The sequence below is a fragment of the Ursus maritimus genome, unplaced genomic scaffold, assembly GCF_017311325.1.
Source record: "Ursus maritimus isolate PB19 unplaced genomic scaffold, ASM1731132v1 scaffold_3, whole genome shotgun sequence".
Taxonomy (NCBI): Eukaryota; Metazoa; Chordata; class Mammalia; order Carnivora; family Ursidae; genus Ursus; species Ursus maritimus.
Genome location: NW_024425563.1, coordinates 47,857,271 through 47,880,068, shown reverse-complemented (window position 1 = coordinate 47,880,068; position 22,798 = coordinate 47,857,271). Strand labels below are relative to the sequence as shown.

Below are 22,798 nucleotides of genomic sequence, written 5' to 3'. Positions count from 1 at the left end.
AATCGTTCCAGCCTCTGCTTTTGTCATCACCACATGACCTTCTCCCTGCCCCCCCACCTTCTCTCTCTGTTTTCTGCATCCCTCTGAAGGACCGCTGTGATTATAATAGGCCCACACTGATAACCCAGGATAATTTCCTCATCTCAAAACGCTTAATTTATTTTTTTAAAAGATTTTATTTATTTTTTTGTCATAGAGAGAGAAAGAAAGAGAGCACAAGCAGGGGAAAAGGCAGAGGGAGAAGCAGGCTCCCTGCTGAACAAGGAGCCAGATGCAGGACTCCCGGGATCATGACCTGAGCTGAAGGCAGATGCTTAACTGACTGAACCACCCAGCTGTCCCTCAAAACCCTTAACTGAATCACATCTACAAAGTTCCTTTTTCTATATAAAGTAAGAGTCACAGGTGCCCTGAATTAGGGAATGGACATAGATGGGGACCCTATTCAGTCTTGAACACTCAGTTGGTGTGTCTGGACTAATGATGAGGCTCTGGAAGTGAGCTGCACTCTCCCATCTGTGTAGCTCTGAAGTCCTACCAACCACACATACACGGTTCCAAGTGTGCAAGAGGCAGAGACCGGAATAGGCATTTTCTGTCTTCATAATTCATGACAATAAACAGTGGGGTAAGAGGAACTGTGCAGAAAAATAAAGCATATTTGAGCTTAAATGAAACTCAGGTCAGAGACAGAATATTTTATAATGTGGTACAATTATTACGAAGTATAGATCAGAGACAAAAATGTAACTTTAAATAAGTGGTATTTTAATCACAATGTCCACTAAAGGAAAAAGCTAATCTTGGGAGACAAATGAGGTGTGGCTCTGATTATTTTAAGTATTAAATGAGACAACTTATGTAAGACCATAAGCATAGTTTCTAAGAGTAAATCCTCAAACATGTTAATTACCATGATCTCTTCCAATACTCTGAGATAAAAACTATTTTCTTTCTCTTAGCTTGCAGTGATGAATTTACATGTAGTTTATTCCTTGTCAGATAAGCACTTGCGTTACTGCCCCCAAAGAGAGTGCTGACAGTGAGCTGAAGGAAATCTCAGAAGACGGCCGTCCCAGCAGACCACAGTCTTCCCCAGCAGACCACCAGCACGATCTCTGACATGCTTTTCTTTCCTTCATTGACCTCCTTCCCCCGGGTTAAAGTTGAGTAGCCGGGCATCGGCTGCTACTTGGAAAAGTGCTGAGTGGCTGATGTGTGCTGTCAGCATTGTCCAAGGCCAGCCGGAGAATGTCCGCGTGGCTCCTTCCTTTCCGCTTGCATCTGGCAAAGACTTAACATTGTGATGCTTAGGAAGGTGGGAAGTGATGAAAATGCATAGCTCTTTCCAGCCACATCATACACCCACTTAAAATGCCATCTCCCCAATAGTTTGTTGAGCGAGTAGAAACAATCATGAAAATGACAACAGGAAACCATCATCTGAAGGCAAGTCTAGTTATTGCAGACAAATTTAAGAATCAGTCTGTCGGTTCCCTATTCTCCTACTAATTGACCTATAAAAGGCTAAATGGCACTTATTCCCCATCTGTAAAAAAAGGGGGGGTATTCATAATTATTAAATAAAAACTGTATTAAAATATACTTATCTCAACAAGGAGGGCAAATAATGGGTGATCTACCTTTAGGAATCCTCCCTTTGTCTTCCTGACCTGACACACTTTGTATTCATCACTGGGCTTGGTGGACTTGACTTTCTCCTTCTCCTCTCATCACTTCGAACCCCCAAAATTCTTCCAGCCTAACTATTCACTTTTCATTTTTGTAAACTTCATGGCATTTTCCAGCAAAGGAAGGAAGAGGCAACCAACCATCAAGTCAGAATGATTCATCACTCTTGTCCTTCCAAAATCCTTTTTTCTTCTCTCAGAAGTCACCTCTGCATCTCTATAATTCTGGCCGCCAAGTCCTTTGGTGCTCTGGTTTGCCTCCAGGACATCACTTCTCTCCCTTGGTTTTAATCTGATTTGTTTTATGTGAGATATGATACAGGCAGAATGAGGTGTTTTTTGTGTTGTTTTTTTTTTTTTTACCCCAACGTGACATGCTCCTAAAATTTTTGATAAATGAGGCCTCATTAAAATGTTTTTGTCCTCTAAATGGTATTGAGGGAAACATCTAAGTACCCACATCTCAATAAGCAAGAATTATAGAATGGATCAAAAACCTAAGACTTGCTCCTCTTTGTGAAAATATTTACCCCCTGTTATCTGAACAATTATCACTTACAGAAGGTCATTACAAGCAGTCCGATTAAGGGTTAGACAAACGTAGTTAATTCCAGAGCTAAGAAAAGAAAGGGAAGATGAGGTCATAAAATACTAAAAAAAATTAAAAAGTGAGGATTAGATTTCCCTCTTCAAGGTTATCAATTCAGTGGAGGTTTGGGGCAAGGTAAACTGCTTCTGTATAAATTATTCTCCTTTCAGAGAGTAATTACCACATTAAATAGGTTAACCACCTAACCCAAACCCAGATACAGAAGGATGAATCATAAGGGGGGGCTGAAGGGAAATATAGATATATACATATATACACACATATATATATATTATACATATACATATATTTATATACATATAAATATCAAAGTTTAGGGTACAAAGGGATGGGGGAATTAAGAAGTAACACAAACTCAGAAGGAAAAGATAAGTGGGACAATATTTATTATGTCAGTTTAAAGACTAAGACCTATTAATATTTCCTGCTCAAGGCTTCAAAATTGTTCGCACACTCCCATAATCTTCTAGCCTCAGACAATGAGATTATATGTACACATACAATCATCCAGTGAGACAACTGGGTTACATATACCATTTTCTTACTTCCTCTAGGGCTTCCTAGCATTGCTTGAAATCTAATAGGAACAGAATGTTATGAAAGAAAATGAGTCTGTACAGTCCATTTCAGGCTTACTGTCCTACAATATATTTAAATGCTCCCCTAATTTACTTGAATATCTATGTCCACTAGGTAATAAAGAGAATGATTAATATGTAATGACTAAGGAACAGAAAAGGAATTGGCACACCCAGCCATGAGTCCTAGTAATTTGCATGGCAAATCATTAATATCTCCCTGCCCCTGTGGGGCCAAGCTCACACTGAATAATCTTTATCTTATGTATATTACAAATCATTGTACATATAAACCTGGTTTCTTAAATAAAATCACCACCACAGCTTATAGAACGTAGCCTGATATTTAAGGGCAGGCCCTCTGTACACAGTCCCAGTCTTCTTTCCCAACATCTCTCAGCATTTGCTTATAAAAGCTGTCCACTCCCGACAGACTAGCATATTCCCTGTGTCCATGCACACTCCCATATCACTCATCTTGGGCCACATGGAAAATCAATGGAATGTTCTCCTACCTCAAACCATTAGAATAAGGTATCTTAGAACCTTGGCACTGGATGTGATTTTTCAGATCATTTGATCTAATCTCCTAATTAATGAAGTTTCCAAAAGTGACCCAACCTAGACGTGAACACCCATTTTTTCTGTTTTTTCATTCTGAACTCTATTGCTGTGCAAATTATCTTCAGGAGTAAAAGAAACCTGGAGCCTTGTGTTGAAGAATTACTGGTTAAGTATGCAAACAGGCAGAAGTAAGAGGAGTGCTGACATCTAGGTTGCAATAACCACACCCAGAGCCCTCATCTTGGTTTCTAATACCATTCTCAAATAAAAGGATCCAGGGCCCCTTGGAGATATGGCTGATTCTAGGACTGGGTCAGGAAATATACAAGATGAGTGGGGAATAAGGAAGCACTCAAAAAACCCCACAATGATTGGATATGTCAGAGGGCCACAGGAACCAACTGAGAGTCCTCAATAGCCAAAGCTGGAACAATCTGAGCAACAAAGTAAGTAAAGTAGTATTGGATTATAACCCAAAAAATAAAATAAATATCCATGAGTCTATACTCATATAAATCAGTGATTAAATAAAGGAGAATAGACACATCTTTTGATTAGAAGAATTCTCAATAGTTTATATAAATATTCCACCCTCAAAGAAGGATAACTCCCTACTCCTTAAGTGTGGGCTACACACGATGACTTTACTTCCAGGAAATACACTATGGAAAGGGGGGAAATAGAGTAACTTTACATTGGAGTAACCTGACGAACACTATCGCAGCCAGGAAATGAAGACTATCATCAACAGTGATAAGTCATGTTGACAGTATATACCCTGACATAATGTGATGAAAATAGTACTTTACTTCTATGGTCTTCCCTGGAAACCACATAACCCCAGTCAAACATGAGAAAAATATCAGATTAATTCCAATTGAGGGACATTCCACAAAATACCTCACCAGTACTCCTCAAAACTATCAAGATCATCAAAAACAAAGAAAAACAAGGAAAGTCTGGGCCTAAGGAGGAGAATGACAAAACGTAATATGGTATCCTGGATGCAATCCTGGAACAGCAAAAGGATATTATGAGAAAACTAAGAAAATCTGAATAAAATACGGACCTCAGTTAATAATAATCTACCAATATCCATTCATTAACTGTGACAAATGTACCATATTGATGTAAAATGCTAATAACAGTGGAAGTTTGGTGTTGGGTACATGGGAACTCTGTACCATCTTTACAACTTTTCTATAAATTGGAACTATTCTCAAATTAAAGCCTTATTTAAAAGAACGTAGCAAGGGTAGTGAGAAGTTTGGAGGGGTGAGTGGGCAGAGGGATGGAAAAGAAATAAGAGGATGAAGATATGGAGCCATCAGGAACAAGCCCAAATCTAGCTGGAAGTCAGAGGGTCCCCAGTTCCAAAGTAACCTGGCTTCACCTGGGATGCTTCTAATTGTGATTCTTGAACTCCTCCCCAAACGACCCCCACCCCCAGCCTACTTACATCTCAGTCTTGGTCTCAGTCCCGAAAGGATATGACTCATAATCAGGCCACCCCATGGTTTTAAGTAGAGACAGAGCAAGGGGGGCAAGGGGAAAAGGTTAAAAAGAAACTCATCTTGAAGACCTTTCCCCCTTTCCTACTTTCCCTCCCTCCCTCCCTCCTTCCTTTCCACATCTTGTCTCCTTCCTTATCTTCTCTTGGGAAAGAATAAGGTAAAATTATTATTCTTAATATTACAGGTATGTAAATTAGAGTTTAATCAGGTCAACAAGTTACTGAGAGTATTTGAACAGAGGAAATTGGTAACACAGGCGACAGAAGAGCTGGAGAACAGTGAGGAGCCTGAGAAAGGCAGAAGCAGGAAGCCACTGCATCATCACCCCTACCCTAGAAGCCGAGGAAGGAGGTGGTTACTGGAGCCTGGGGATGGGGTCTCCTCCCAGCAGCTAGACCACAGCTGAAGACACCTGCTGCCAGAAGCAGAGGGGAAGAGAGAAATATGGTGGCTTATTCCTTCCTCTTGCCCTTTCGTCTCCGACTTCCCTTTAGAAGTCAGGGAAATGCAGCCTGCAGACGTCTGCCCTCCTGTAACACCAGCCAAGTAGGGAAGGGGTGGGGATGAATCTGGGGCAATCAGGTCTACACAGTAAGCCACCTCTTTAGAACTATTTCTAGTTTGATGCACAATTACATCCGGGCAAAACCAGCAGATTGTTAAGGACTTTTTTACCTGGAGTTTTTTAAATCCTTTTTTTTATAAGCACCTTCTGCGATAAACATGAATAATCACTCCCAGTTTCTACCTGGCCCGTTGAAATAGAGAGAGCTGCTTGTATGAGATCTCAAAGGTCAGTTACAGGCCGGGGGAAGGCTGAGGCTCTCTCATTGCAGCACTGTCTTCTGTTGTTCCACCCTCTCTCCATTTTAATTATGCACACGGTTTCTGACAAAGTAGAAGCTAAAGCTGGGGGCCTAGTGCCTTGTCCAAAAAAACTATTCTTCTGCCCAACTTAGCTTTGGAAAAGAGTGGTTTGATTGTTTCCTTTAAAGCCAGGATTTGCTCTGAACAAAGCTGTAGGTCTACACATGTTAAGAAAACCAACAAAAATTACAAGCAGAGGAACCCACATTTTGTGGCTTCTGCAAGTGGTCAGTCACTCTGGAGGCAAGCGGCCAAGACTCAAGTGGAAGATGCCACAAATACACAAGTAGAGAAACAGAAACATTTAGCAGCTTTTGAGACTATGTCTTGGCTTTCTAAGAGTCTTGTAGCACCTTGAAGGTATATTTATTGCAAAGGTCCTCTAGAAATTCAGCGGAGCCCAGGGAATGCCACAGCCTCTCATTCTAGGCCTTTCTCGTATTACCAGGTCAACTGGATTCTGGCTGTCTAAGCAACGCTCTGAGAATCAGGAGAAGTTTGGAAGCTCCGTTAGTTTGGGCTGAAATAGCAGATCTTAGATTACTGCTCTTGTCTGCAGCCTCCCTGGACGTTTCATATAGGACCTTTCTCTGCTCGCCTTGGGATCTTGGGGAGCTGGACAATGGGGCATCTGACTGTTCCAAGGACACTGAGACATGTAAATTCATCATATAGGCTTTGAACTGCTCTTAGATTCCTAGAGTGTGAAACCAGGGAGTGAGAAGTAATGGTGGTGGTGGTGGGAAGAATAGAACCTCTGGGAAGACAACGAGCAGGTTTCACAGTTCCTAAGGTCTCTTCCTGAGGGATAAATACCTATGTCTGAAAAAATTTAAAATGAAATTAACAGCAATGTGGCAAACCCAAGCCATGAGCTGATCTAGTATTACTGACGTTTTACTACCCGAAGTTCAGTCTTCTCAATACCTTGTACTCAGAACACAAAGTTAGGGAGAAAATGATGATGAAAACTTAATAAGGAGGTATGAATTTATGCCTCTCAAGATATTTTTCAGTTTAACTTCATAATCACTAAACACCAACACAAGTTCTATAAGACTTGAGCTCCACAGATGCAAACAGCCATCCTGCTGACCACAAGCATTCATTCAGATTACACTGAAGTAGAGCATACAAATTTTCCCTCTCATTATGTACAGATGTGGGTTAATTTTATCTCATCTAGGCAAGGGTAATTTATTACATTTATCAATGTTATTATTATTGTTTTTATAAAATTCATCCAACTGCACATCAACCACTTTAACAAGTCGTTTCTTTTGTTAAGTAAACTTAAACCAAAAGTAAAGCTGCCTTTGAACTTAAAATAAAACCTTCATTAATAAAAGTCCTTTGAAGTGATATAAAAATCGCCACCACTTTATTATCTTTTTTTCCCTGGGAACTTCCTAAAATGGATAATAGCCTCATTTGCATTTGCAAACAGGACACTCTGCAAGCTATACCAAGAGCAAAGCTTAGTTATTAGGTCAGTTACTTACAAATATTTTAGAACAAGCATTACTTCAGCATTTCAATATTGGCTAAAACAGCTTTAATATGCAAGACAGGATGTAAGATGCTTAGCTGATCCAAATGCCAGTCTATGGATTTGAAAGACTAAAGATCACATCACTAGAAGGTTGACAGAAGTGACACTTTGCAAAGTGCCAATGATTTATGCCAATGTCGTGCTTGATGATACTGTTATAGACAGCACTGTCATTAAAAAGTCCCCGCTGACTGCCTTCTACATTTATGGTGCACAAATTATAGGTGAGCCCAAAGATCGAAACCTCCCTGCCTTTAGATTTCAATGACCATGTATTTCTCGGCTAGGTTAGTTACTGCATGGACCCTCCTTTCTACCTGCTTCTTTATTTCATCTATGAACACAACAATAAGAAGGCAAGAGATGAAATTTATCCTGCTAAGAAATGAGAAAGTTATAAGTGCATTTCCTTCAAGCTTCCACAACCATAAACTGGAAAGGGATATTTTTCAAATACCAAAAGTCTTTCACAATCTGCTCTCATTATGGAAAAAGACACGAAATGCAGAGCTCTGGAGTAAACTGTCAGGATTACTACAGCTTGACCTTTAGCAATGCTTATGATATTCCATCACTGTATGGTGACTTGGGCATTTCCAAAACAACTCCTAAAACAGCAAGGAGCAGTGGAGATTATCCTCTTAAATACTTCCTTTAAAAAAAATCTTCTGCTAAACTTCTGCTTCAAATATACAAATATTTATTGTGTAAATAGAATTGAGTTTTTAGAAATATTCTGAAGGCAATTTTTATTTTTATTTTTTTACGTTTTTATTTAAATTCGAGTTAGTTAACATACAGTGTAATGTTAGTTTCAGGTGTGCAATATAGTGATTCCACGCTTCCATACATCACTCGGTGCTCATCACAATCTACAAGTCAATGCTTAAACAGCATTATTCTAAAATCTCGTTTATAGACACCAAGCATTTTATCATGTACTTGGAAAAATACTCCAAATTTATTAGCTAATCTCAATTTACTTCACTACAAGTGAAGTCAAGATGAAAGGAATTGATTGTTGTTTCTTTTTAACAAAGATTACAGCAGACTTATAGGTTGTTTTTTTTTTTTTTCTGAAAAAATCTCAGACAAACTGGGAGACATTTATATGTGCTTAATTTTGTTTGAGTGACTACTTTCAGTTTCTTGATATCTTTACCTCACAAGAAAATAGACGACTTTGAAAAATAGTACGAAAAGAAACCAACCCAAAAGATTTAAATGCAATTCTAATCTTTAGAATTTATAGAGTTGGTAGTGTTCTTTCCTTAGTATGCTATGAAACACACACTAAATCGAATTCATAGAATACTTTATTTATTTTTAAAAAATTTTTATTTTTAAGAAATCTCTACACCCAATGTGGGGCTCAAACTTACAATCCTGAGATCAAGAGTTGCATGCTCCACTGACTGAGCCAGCCAAGTGCCCACACAGAATAAAAACCAAATTTTTCGAAATGAAAATCATCAAAGATAAAATTGAAGTTGAAAACTAAGAAATTTATAAAACAAGAACTACCTTTTAGTTTTTTTGGTTTTTTTTTTTTGGTTTTTTGGGCTTTTTGGGGTTTTTTTTTAAGAGATGAAATAGAAAGCTCAATCTAAAATAACCATATGACAAGGGCACCCGGGTGGCTCAGTCGGTTGAGCATGGGACCCTTGATTTCGGCTCAGGTTGTGCTCTCAGGGTCACGAGATGGATGAGCCCTGCATAGGGTGCCAGGCTCAGGGGGGGTCTGCTGGAGATTCTCTCTCTCCCTGTCCCTCTGCCCCTCCCCCTGGCTCGCATGTGCGCGCGTGCTCTCTCTCTCTCTCTCTCTCTCTCTCAAATAAATAAATCTTAAAAAAATAAAATAAAATAAAATAACTTTATGACAGTATTAAATCAAGATTTACTTCTCAGAAAACCAACCACACTGAGAATTAAAATACATATCACCTTCAGTTTGCTGGAGGCAGCAAAGGCTGACAGCAAGGAGGCTTGGGAATCAAAGCTTCAGCCAAAGGGACTAGAATTTAGGGAGAGCTTCAACTCCAATGGATACAAGTGCCCAGTGGAAAACTGAGACACCTCTCCAAGCTGGCTGATTGGCTATACATATCAGAGGCAGGGCAGGTAGACCAGCATGTCATAGGGATGATGGGTGTGGGGGCAAATATTAAATGGTTGCCCCAAAATAAGCATTATTCAGACTTTAAAATTTTAGGGGCATCTGGGTGGCTCAGTCAGTTTAAGCTCATGACTCTTGGTTTTGGCTCATGTCATGATCTCAGGGTCCTAGGAATGAGCCCAGCAACTAGCTCCACACTCAGCAGGGAGTCTGCTTGAGATTCTGTCTCTCCCTCTCCCTCTGCCCCTCCCCGCACTCGTGTTCGTGCTCTCTCTCTCTCACACACAAAAAAACCTTTAAAATTTTAATTATACGGGGGCACCTGGGTGGCTCAGTCAGTTAAGCATCTGCTTTTGGCTAAGATCATGATCCCAGAGTCCTGGGATTGAGCCTCACATCAGGCCTGCTTTTCTCTCTCCCTCTGCTCCTCCCCCTGCTTGTGCTCTCTCTGTCAAATAAATAAATAAAATCTTTAAAAATTTTTTTTAATTATACAAATAGTACGTTAATATATCCTCTTTATTTAAAAAATTAAACATAACAGATAGGGACATCCGGGTGGCTCAGTCTGTTAAGCGTCTGCCTTCAGCTTGGGTCATGATCCCAGGGTTCTGGGATCAAGTCCTGCATTGGACTCCTTGCTCAGTGGGGAGCCTGCTTCTCCCTCTGCCTGCTGCTCCCCTTGCTCATGCTATCTCTCTTTCTCTTTGACAAATAAATAAATATAATCTTAAAAATAATTTAAAAATAAACATAACAGGAAAGGTAAACTTTATTTCTACCCACTGGATGCTCCAGACCTCTTAAGGTTCATTTACATATTAGAAATGATCTAAATGCTAACCAGCGTAGGAGGATAGCTAAACAGACTATGATATCTACATACCCAGAAGTACTATGCAACTTTGGATTAACATAAATATTTTTACGTATTAACATGGAAAGATCTCTAAGACATACTGCTGAGTCAAAAAACAAATTACAGAATGACATATACCTTTTGATATCATTTATGTAAAATATGTCACTTATATAAATAATATTAACACTCACCTTTGGGAATCATCTTGTGGATCCTACCACTTATGTCTGCCCCCACCTTTGGCACATAATCATGGATCATCTTGTGACTTGTTTTCTAGTGTTTTAAGTATAAAATTAATTAAAATTTAAATTTTTTAAATTAAAAAACTAAATTAATTAGTTAATTTTTTATTTGAGTATAGTTTGAGGAACCCTCCATAGCACCAAGTATGCCCAGAATAAGCTGTCAGGAATACTATTTAGACAAATACTTTTATGCCTAATAAGACTGGTGATAAAAGGTGACGGCTATAATTCTTACAAATTTATTTGAATAGGCTTAAGGAAGACTCTTAACTATAGAGAGCAAACTGAGGGTTGATGAACGGAAGGGGGCGGGCGATGGGCTAAATGGGTGATGGGTATTAAGGAGGGCACTTGTTGGGATGAGCACTGGGTGCTATATGTAAGTGATGAATCACTAAATGTTACTCCCGAAACCAATATTACCCTATATGTTAACTAAGTAGAATTTAAATAAAAACTTGAAACCAAAAAAAAAAAAAAAAAGAATTGGCTTAAGGAGAATGTGAGGTTCAGTGTAAATGTTTATTTTTTTTAATAGGAGAAAAGCAATGACATTTTTGTTTTACAACTTTCAGCCTTTTTATGAATACAGAAAGGCTACTGGTCCATTCCCCACTTACTGATAATTAGTAACCACTTACAGTACCTAGGAAAAGCCATTTTAGTGTCTTTTACTCATTTTATTCTCTATGTTGCATATTCACTATGCAGCCTGGGAAAAAACGGGACCGGTTTAAGAATTCTCAGACCAGAAATGCCTGGGTGGCTCAGTCAGTTAAGCCTCTGCCTCAGCTCAGGTCATGATCCCAGGGTCCTGGGATCAAGTCCCACCATCGGGCTCCTTGCTCAGTGGGGAGCCTTCTTCTCCCTCTGCCTACAGCTCTCCCTGCTTGTGCTCCCTCTCTCTCTGACATATAAATAAATAAAAATCTTTAAAAGAAAAAATAATTCTCAGACTAGTAATTTGTACCTCCTTATAAGTATTTGGTTAAAAAAAAAAAAACAACCTTTTATTTCATCTGAGCTAAAGTACAATTTCACTGGATCCATCAATAAATGGCATCCAATCTAATAGAGAACTTGAATTAAGTCATTGGGTGAGGTTTTTTTGCCTTGACAAAATCTTACTGCCTTTTCAAAACCCCCCAGCTTGCTCCCTGTTACCGTAACAATCATACTTATAATTACTCTTCTAACCTAAGGGAAGACATGAGAATGTTGTGTTTTATATCTTGGGTCTATAAAGGCTACAGTCAATATGTTTCACATTGTAATAATTATAGATAATCTCAAAGCGTGCAATGAAATTATTTATTTTGTTTTGTTGTTTTATTTGAGAGAGTGAAAGCACCAGCTGGGGGAGAAACAGAGGGAGGGAGAAGGAGAAGCAGACTCCCCACTGAGCAGGAGGCCCAATGCACAGGGGCCCCAACCCCAGGACCCCGAGATCACAACTGGAGCCAAAGGCAGATGCCCAACTGACAGAGCCACCCAGGCACCTCTGAAATTATTTGTTTTAATCCAGAAGCATCATGCAAAGTTTACATTGTTTAAAGGACCAAATCTTAGTTCTGAGGATCAGAACTTAATGGATCATCTGCAAACAAATCTTTAAAAATAATCCTCAAGTTTATATTTTCTCTGCCTTTCAAGTTGTATTATTTCACAAATCGAACCTTCTTAGTTACAGTCAGCAACAATCTAACTTCCCCATTGTATCTCCAACTATTCCCCTAAATACCACATTTCTCACTTTTGGGGGCACTCTTCCAGAAAAGGGGTCTTAGCACGTGTTCTTCCTCCTATCTAGAATCTTTTACCTACAATGCCTTATCTACGGTTTCTGCAAACTCCCATGGATCCTTTCAGACCCAGCTTTGATGATACCACCACAGTGAACCCTTCCTATCATCACCAGGCAAGGAAAGTTATTACATGCTTTACACTTTTCTCCTCAATAGGATTTCTCTTACGATACTGTGTTTATCTATTTAATAGAGTCTAAGTTTTTTAATGGCAGAAACTGTCTTCTTCATATTTGCATTTCCAGAAACTAATTACAGCATCTACTTCAAATAAGTGTTCACTTAATGTTTCCAGAATTAATGAATTCCTTTTCATTTCTTTCCAGTGTAACTGTTTCAGATGACTTTGCATAAGTCATTTGATGGCTACAGTAGAGAAGAACCCCACAAGGGGCCTAAATGGACTCTAGTGGGAAGTCTGTGTTGGTCAGCGAGCAGGAAGTTCACAAAAATAATTTGTTTCTTCCAAAATACAACATCTCTACATAACACAAAGGGTCTCAGTTACTCGATAGCCTTAAAGACAGAAGTTCTTTATTCTGTACTACATAATTGGCATTGAAAGAAAAATGACCTTAGAATCTTAACCTAAAATATGTAACTTTTCCTTTGTTTAAAAAGAAAATAATGAAGAAAGCTAAACTGAGGAAGGGAGCCAAGAAAAAGAAGTTATCTGGGAATTAAACAAGCTATTTCAACTTTTCAGACTGTCTAAGGATAAACAAAATGCAATAGAAACAGCAGAAATCGCACCTCCCCTTTCTCTCATATGTAGCACATTCTTAATAAGAACATAAATAAGTAGTCTTCTATGCTGGTTCAGACCGAACCTTTTAGTAGCCTGAGTGCAAACGTAGAGCTAAGAGGTCACTGCCTGCTTTATTCTTGCATATCACCTATAGGCTCAGATGTTTTTGTTTAGAAGTGTGCTCTAAGATCTTCAGAACCATTTGGGAAATCTGCTCTAATCTATTAGCAGGTATTAAAGGGCACTTCTGGAAAAAGCACTTCATGAATTTATGGAAAGGGAATTAACATCAGGGTCATGAGCAAGTTAATTTACCATACCATTAATGAAGCTTAAGCTTCTAGTAATGTGTTTACACAGTCATATGTTTTTGTAAAATTTGCAAAAATAAGATACACTTATCCCCAATAACTGAGACCACTTTCTCTTCGATTCTGACTTTCCTTCCATCACACTTTCTCTCTTATGCAGGCATGTTGAAGTGGCCACAAACATTGTGAAATCCAAGCGGAAGTTAAGTTGGTATACATTTAGATTGGGCTTAGTGAGATAGTTATGTGGTGTGCAGTTACTTCCATGAAGAAGTAAGTTATGACCAGCTGTTTCCAACACGAGAATCACTTTCAGGAATACATCAGCCATTGTGGAAACTAACTCAATGTCAGGATTTGAAGGTGCAGGGACAGACCTTGTTTTGTCATATGTTTGGAGAATAGGATGGAGGCTCCTCCCCACTGTTCCCCAGGTATGCTTGCCCTTTGTCCTCTGTGCCCTTGCTTTTCTTATTTCTCCCATCTAGCCCTGCCTTCCTACTTCCTCCAGTGAAAATCTGACACCAGATCTGATCAAATGCCATTTCCTCAGTGAAGCCTTCCCAAGTATAGAATAAATCTCTCCATCTGTTTTCCATTCTGTTGCTTTTGTTTGTGTCTCTCTTTAAAAATAAACACTAGTTGTATTTTAGTTATTTGTGAACATGACTATTTCTTCCACTAAACTGTAAACTCTTAAATGTCTTATTTAACTTTGAACTTCCCACCGTGTCAACCATGGTGTCAAACAATGGTGCCTAGAAAACGCTGATGTGAACTTAATTTTCTAAATTGGTCTGTTCTTTTGTTAACATGATGCTGAACATATTTATTCGCCTCATGCACTGTTTCTTGTGTTAGAACAGGGCTCCCGCACAAAGATATAAAGATTGAGACACAGATCTACATACGTATCATTGATATGTAAACAATTAAAAATCTAGTAATCTAAATCCTAGTAGCTTCATAAAATGAAGTTCTAGGTAGTAAATTAATCTTTGCAAGACTAAGGGCTTAAAAGAAGACAGAAAAGACCATTGAAGGTCACAATTTGCATATTGATCAAACTGTATGCTTATTCTCTTACAAACACATAATTAACTTTGCTTTTATTGAATTTTGGTTCTAAACCAATTTTATTAGTCATAGTTTCACTAGTAATTTCAGTGAAGTATGAGAGACAAATGTTAGTTAAGAAGGTAGCATGTATACTAATGTATCTGGATATTAGATTTAATACACACCAAAAGTACTGCTTTGTAGGTACTGGGTTTGATCAATAGCTATGGTCCATTCTTACAGTATTTCTTAGGGCAGGAAATATTTCACAGTTAGGACTAAATTGAGTTTTAAGGTTATAATACAGAGGAGATATAAAAGTAAGCCATTATCAGAAGCCCCAATTATCTGGTGTAAGAGCAGGAGAATTAACTGCAGTAATATGATCTCTCCCTAAGTACTGGAATTCTTTTAAATGTCTTCACTGTGATCACATAGTAGTAGAAATTGCACTGATTTGGGAATCAGGAGATTGAAGCTGAGTCCTGGCTGTGCCATTTATTAGTTGTAGGACTCTGAACGAGATGGTTTGACTCAATAGCTCTGAGTTTCCTCATGTGGGAAATGGGAATAATTATATTTAATATTAATACTTGTTCTACATACCTTATAGGTCTGTCTTGAGGAGTCAATGGAACTCATCTGTTGATTCATCAGCAAGACTTTAGTATCTATGCCAGATAATGGATATTAAAAAGATTTGTAAATTTCAAAGCCCTATAGAAATAAAGGGGATTATTTAATAGAGAAAATATTTTATTTGGGTACTGACTATTAGAGTAAGAAACATAAATGTGGAACTTTTAGATATCTTATTTTTTTTAAAAGATTTTATTTATTTACTTGACAGAGACAGCCAGGGAGAGAGGGAACACAAGCAGGGGAAGTGGGAGAGAAAGAAGCAGGCTCCCAGCGGAGGAGCCTGATGCGGGGCTCGATCCCAGGACTCTGGGATCACGCCTTGAGCCGAAGGCAGACGCTTAATGACTGCGCCACCCAGGCACCCCAGGTATCTTATTGAACAGAAAAATGACATTTTAATTGATACAAAGCCATGTCTCCAGGGCTTAGGCAAAAGATAAATATTTCAGCATTTTCTCCCTAACCTAACACCAATGCTGAACTCGTCCTATATATGTAGGAAATTCTAAGTGTGTGTATGTATATATACACAAATAGCCATACAACACATACTATATGTATAGTATACATACACTCTATGGAGAGTCTACATGATGAAGTAGAAAATAGGAAATTAGGCAGTGCGGCGCCTAGAGGGAAAGCTAGAGGGAGACGGACATTGAGAGAACGAGAAGGAAGGAGAGAAAATGACGTCCACGCATTACAGTACCTATAGCCAAGCTGCAGCCCAGCAGGCCCAACCCACTCATGGATATGCACAGACCACCCAGGCATATGGGCAGCAAAGTTATGGAACCTATGGACAGCCCACTGATGTCAGCTATACCCAGGCTCAGACCACTGCGACCTATGGGCAGACTGCCTATGCAACTTCTTATGGACAGCCTCCCGCTGGTTATACTACTCCAACTGCCACCCAGGCATACAGTCAGCATGTCCAGGGGTACGGCACTGGTGCTTACGATACCACCACTGCTACAGTCACTACCACCCAGGCCTCCTATGCAGCTCAGTCTGCTTATGGCACTCAGCCTGCTTACCCAGCCTATGTGCAGCAGCCGGCAGCCACCGCACCTGAAAGACCGCAGGATGGTAACAAACCCACTGAGACTAGTCAACCTCAATCTAGCACAGGGGGTTACAACCAGCCCAGCCTAGGATATGGACAGAGTAACTACAGTTATCCCCAGGTACTTGGGAGCTACCCCATGCAGCCAGTCACGGCACCACCATCTTACCCTCCTACCAGCTACTCCTCTACACAGCCGACTAGTTATGATCAGAGCAGTTACTCTCAGCAGAACACCTATGGACAGCCGAGCAGCTATGGACAGCAGAGTAGCTATGGTCAACAAAGCAGCTACGGGCATCAGCTGCCCACTAGTTATCCCCCCCAAACTGGATCCTACAGCCAGGCTCCAAGTCAATATAGCCAACAGAGCAGCAGCTATGGGCAGCAGAGTTCATTCCAACAGGACCACCCCAGTAGCATGGGTGTTTATGCACAGGAGTCTGGAGGATTTTCCAGACCAGGAGAGAACCAGAGCATGAGTGGTCCTGATAACCGGGGCAGGGGAAGAGGGGGATTTGATAGCGGAGGCATGAGCAGAGGTGGGCGGGGAGGAGGACATGGTGGAATGGACGCTGGAGAGCGAGTTGTCTTCAATAAGCCTGGTGGACCCATGGATGAAGGACCAGATCTTGATCTAGGCCCACGTGTAGATCCAGATGAAGACTCTGACAACAGTGCAATTCATGTGCAAGGCTGAAATGACAGTGGGACTCTAGATGATCTGGCAGACTTCTTGAAGCAGTGTGAAGTTGTTAAGATGAACAAGAGAACCGGACAACCCATGATCCATATCTACTTGGACAAGGAAACAGGAAAGCCCAAAGGTGATGCTACAATGTCCTATGAAGACCAACCAACTGCCAAGGCTGCCGTGGAGTGGTTTGATGGGAAAGATTTCCAAGGGAGTAAGATTAAGGTGTCTCTTGCTCAGAAGAAGCCTCTGATGAACAGCGTGCGGGGTGCTATGCCTCCCCATGAGGGCAGAGGGATGCCACCGCCGCTCCGTGGAGGTCCCGGGGGCCCAGGATGTCCTGGGGGCCCCATGGGTCACATGGGAGGCTGTGGAGGAGACAGAGGTGGCTTTCCCCCAAGAGGGCCCCGGGGTTCCTGAGGGAACCCATCCGGAGGAGGAAACGTCCTGCACCGAGCTGGAGACTGGCAGTGCCCCAATCCGGGGTGTGGAAACCAGAACTTCGCCTGGAGAACAGAATGCAACCGGTGTAAGGCCCCAAAGCCTGAAGGCTTCCTTCCACCACCCTTTCCACCCCTGGGCGGTGACCGTGGCAGAGGCGGCCCTGGTGGCATGCGGGGCGGAAGAGGAGGCCTCATGGACCGCGGTGGTCCTGGTGGCGTGTTCAGAGGTGACCACGGTGGAGACAGAGGGGGCTTCCGTGATGGCCAGGGCATGGACCAAGGTGGCTTTGGTGGAGGAAGACAGGGCGGCCCTGGTGGGCCCCCTGGACCTTTGATGGAACAGATGGGAGGAAGAAGAAGCGGACGCGTAGGACCTGGAAAAATGGATAAAGGCAAGCACCGTCAGGAACGCAGAGACCGGCCCTACTAGACGCAGAGACCGGCCCTACTAGACGCAGAGACCCTGCAGAGCTGCACTGACTACCAGATTTATTTTTTAAATCAGAAAAAATGTTTTAAATCTATAATTCCATATTTATAATGTTGGCCACAACATTATGATTATTCCTTGTCTGTACTTTAGTATTTTTCACCATTTGAGAAGAAACATTAAAACAAGTTAAATGGTTAAAAAAAAAAAAAGAAAGAAAAAGAAAATAGAAAATAGAAAATCAGAAAACCTGGATTATAGTCCTAACTCTGCAGTATACACGTTCAGCACATACTATGTATATACTATGCCTTGTATCTGTATGTGTATATATGTGTGTAAATACATGCATATGTGTGTGTGTGTGTATACAAGCACACACATACACATATCTGAATATCATCCTCTAAAGCCTCAGGATTTGCACATGGTTGAATTCTAAGGCAGCTGCTGCCATAGATTAAATCTATACCAGGATGGGTCCAGTGGGAGAGCAAAGGTCAGAGTCACATCCAGGATGCCCTGGGAAGTCCAGAATATCAGCTAATCAAAAATATTTATATGGTTCACTCCTTTGTACAGTCAGTCCTAACTGCTCTAGAGAGAAAATAAACAGAAGAAAAAATAGTCCTTAACCTTAAACTGCTCACAATTCAGCAGAAAATCAGAAAAGACATAAATGTCTTCTGAAACTTTCACAGAACAACCCACGTGCAAATGAATACCATATTGTGCAGTTTTTCTCTTTCTTCCTAATCTCACCTGGGCTCTTTAAGAATAGTCCAGAAAAGCCACTTTTCTGAGACAGAGAAAAAAGGGGTTAACAATGTTCTGGTCACTGAATTGAATGCTTTACTTGAAGAAACAGACTCATAGATTTTAAGTATCCCAAACAGTATCATAAATCTAGTAAAGTAACATAACCAGGTTGCACACCGAAGTCTGATTCCAATGCTCTTAACCATGACACCATATGATAACTTGTAAGAATGCTGAAAACTATAATAATGTTACTGGACTTTTTTCTTTTTAGAAATCTTAGTAATTGTGGGGGCACCTGGGTGGCACAGTCGTTAAGTGTCTGCCTTCGGCTCAGGGCGTGATCCCAGCGTTCTGGGATCGAGCCCCACATCAGGCTCTTCCGCTGGGAGCCTGCTTCTTCCCCTTCCACTGTCCCTGCTTGTGTTCCCTCTCTCGATGGCTGTCTCTCTCTTTCTGTCAAATAAATTAATAAAATCTTTAAAAAAAAAAAAAAAGAAATCTTAGTAATTGTGAAGAAAATTCTATTGAGACTACCTCTATGTCCTACCCATAATACATGAAAACCACTGTGGTAGATTGAGTGCAAAGAGGCTGGACAATGAAGATGGATTTGAACACCATCCAACTGTCACTGAGTTAAAGGAATGTCAAGATGCTTGCTAGTTGACAGCTACCCAAGAGTCCCCGTCTGCTCTTTTAGAGAACCAAGCAGGAAGTATAGGAAAGAATGCTGGGTAGGCTGATATGATGAGGAAGAGGAGTCTTAGTGATAGCTATGCACTATTCTATCTAAAACAGATCCAAACTCCAAGAGTGCCCCAAATCAATTGATGCTCTTAGGGTCAAAGGATTCCCTCTTTTCCAAACAAAGTATGTCTTTGCACATGTTTTGTCCTCTTCTTGGAATACTCTTCCCCACATATCTGTGGCAAAATACTTATTTCAAGACTTAGCTCCAGGGGCGCCTGGGTGGCACAGTGGTTAAGCGTCTGCCTTCGGCTCAGGGCGTGATCCCGGCGTTATGGGATCGAGCCCCGCATCAGGCTCCTCTGCTATGAGCCTGCTTCTTCCTCTCCCACTCCCCCTGCTTGTGTTCCCTCTCTCGCTGGCTGTCTCTATCTCTAGCGAATAAATAAATAAAATCTTTAAAAAAAAAAAAAAGACTTAGCTCCAATATCAGGTCTATACCACTGCCTTCCCTGACTCTCCCAGATAGACAGAATTATTGATAGTTAACACCTTTATTATAGAGCTTGCTTGCTCTTGCTCTTGCACACACGTGCACTCTCTCTCCACGTGTGTGTGTGTGTGTGTGTGTGTGTGTGTGTGCGTGCACGTGTCCCAGCATTCTGACTAGCTAAATTCACTTATACATTGCTTGGTCCATGCAATAGTCAGTGTTGCACAAAAGTGCAGGTTGTGAAAACCATTCTTACAGTAAAGTAAGTCAGACTGCCTCCCTAAAAAGTCTGAAATTTTATGCACATTTATAAAGTAAAGACATCAGTACTGCAAGTGAGCTGCACCATTACTTGAAATGATGGAATGTTCTGTCCCTCACATTAGGCCAAGTGGAATGTTCATTCTACTCATTTTGAAGTGCTGGTCTAGGAAAACCTTTACACATTTGAGGCCCCAAAGGGTTATCTCATTTACCTTAATACTGAACTACCTCTGAATATGAAACTATACGGAGGGGCTACATGATGAAGTAGAAAGTAGAAAATCAGAAAATCTGGATTATAGTCTTAACTCTACAGGCTTGCAAGTCACTGAAACTTGGACATCAGTATTCTTTCTCTGAAACAAGGGAATTGGTTATATCAGATGCTTTCTCGGGTCCTTTTCTGCTTGATAATATATTATATATTTCTATTATAAAATAAGGGTCTAAAGGGGCACCTGGCTGGCTCAGTTGGTGGAGTGTACAACTCCTGATTTCAGGGTTGTGAGTTCAGGCCCCACATTGGGTATAGAGATCACTTAAATATAAAAACTTTTTAAAAAATGAGGGAGAATTCAAGGAGCAACGCAAACTCAGAAATAGGTTTTGCATGTAAGTATGACAGTGCAGTGAACCCATCCATGGGCTTGTCCCAGGACACGATGGAAGCACATCAGAGGATGAACAAACAGGGCCCCCTTCTTCTACCTTTAACCTTAAAAGTCACCTAATTGAGCTGAACCTTGCTTGAGTCTCTGCTTCATTGTCTTTTCCTGATTGCCTCCAATCAAACCACTCTTGATTTCATTTCAGGCTCAAATGTTCATCATAAAGTGATAAATTGTATAGGAATTCTGCATGATTATTATTCTTAGGCTTTACATAGAACATTATGTGATTAAAAAACCTATGGACTATTCCCCATTGCATATATATATGTATGTCTTAAATTTAATGCTGTTCCCTTCACACACATACAACACACACACACACACACACAAATATCCTCATAAAAACCATAACCTACTACTACTTAAAATAATATATTGATGGATACTTTGTAATCCAATTTCTATGAAAATGCTTATTATTAACATTTCATCATTTCATACCTCAGGGAAACATATAATACTTTTCCAAACTATTCAACCTTGTTATGGACCAACTATCTTTATTAAAGTTTCATTTATTTATTTATTTGAGAGAGTGAAAGAGCATGTGTGCACATGCACTGATTGGGAGAGGGGCACAGGGAGAGGGAGAGAGAGAATCTCAAGCAGACTCCCCACTGAGTGCAGAGCCCAATGCTGGACTCGACTCCACTACCCCAAGATCGTGAAATCAAGAACTGGATGCCCAACGAACTAAGCCACCCAGGTGCTCCTGGACCAACTATTTTTATTAAATGAATATGGGTCAATGATAAACTACTATCTGTAGGGTTTGAATCTTTTATTTATATTTGTAAAGATTTTAAAGTAATCTCTATACCCAATGTGGGGCTTGAACTTACAAGCCTGAGATAAAGAGTCACATTCTCTACCAACTGAGTCAGCCAGGCACCCCAGGTTTGAATCTTTTAAAGTCACTAATCTATCTTTAGTCAAAATGTTCTAGAAATCCAAACTTCATAGTCTTCATAAAACTTCACAGTCTAGTGCACAGTCTAATTCACAGAAGTATTTATATATGAATGTCATGATATCTGGAACTTGCTCTAAAATACTTCATCACCACCCCTCCCAAAAAGTGAAAAGGATAGGTGAAGCCAGATTGGCAAAATACTATAATGCAGTGAAGCTGAATGAGGGGTACAGAGGGATCCATCACACTATTCTCTCTACTTTTATGTATGTTTGACTTTTTCCATATAAAAGTTTTTTTTTTAATGTAATGCCTCTATACAGGGCCTAACACATCAAAAATTCTTAACAAATATACGCTGAACAAAGTATATTAGTAAATGCAAATGTTTCTGAATTCCAATATGAGTTACTGTAGCCATTGAAAAATTATATTATCTTCCTGGGTCCCTTCAGTGTTTGTTTCCCTTGGACATTATCTAATTCTTCAATCCTATTGCCTTCTTTTGTGATCTACAAATTACATCAAAGGGTGAAGGGATGCTTGTATATCAACAATTAACATTTATAGAATGCTCACTATGTAAACAGCCAGCACCCTGCTGGACTCTTTTTAATGTATAAGACAATAGCATAGAGTGTTATCTACTGAGAAACATCTTTATGAAACCACAGGAAGACCACAGATGAAAAACAAAGGTCATTCCCATACACAGAGAATGCATTTCATCACATTTGTGTTCATTATTACACGCTCTAACTCTAATATACTTGTGCACATCACTTGCTTACTGCATTAATCCAAATGAGGCTGCTGCCACTACAGCAAAACCAAAACTTTATTTATTCTTAAGTAATCTCTACACCCAACGTGGGGCTCAAAGTTACAACCCTGAGAACAAGAGTCTTGTACTCCACCTGAGTCAGCCGGGCACCCCTCTGAAACTTCATTTGAAATGGTTCACAGAGATACATAGATAAAGGCAATAATGCAAATTATTAAAAATTTATGAATCCATGGGGCGCCTGGGTGGCACAGCGGTTAAGCGTCTGCCTTCGGCTCAGGGCGTGATCCCGGAGTTATGGGATCGAGCCCCACATCAGGCTCTTCTGCTGTGAGCCTGCTTCTTCCTCTCCCACTCCCCCTGCTTGTGTTCCCTCCCTCACTGGCTGTCTCTATCTCTAAAAAAAGAAAAAAAAAATTTG

General features: G+C 40.3%; 1 protein-coding gene across 1 annotated transcript; it reads left to right on the top strand.

Annotated features, from left to right (window-relative positions):
- The first annotated feature begins 15,512 nt into the window (after window positions 1-15,512).
- Window positions 15,513-17,818, top strand: LOC103658915 (RNA-binding protein EWS-like). The gene is given in 1 exon segment (XM_040644166.1): window positions 15,513-17,818. A coding segment is annotated over 1 exon segment (1,950 nt). The 5' UTR covers window positions 15,513-15,853; the 3' UTR covers window positions 17,804-17,818.
- The last annotated feature ends 4,980 nt before the right edge of the window (window positions 17,819-22,798 follow it).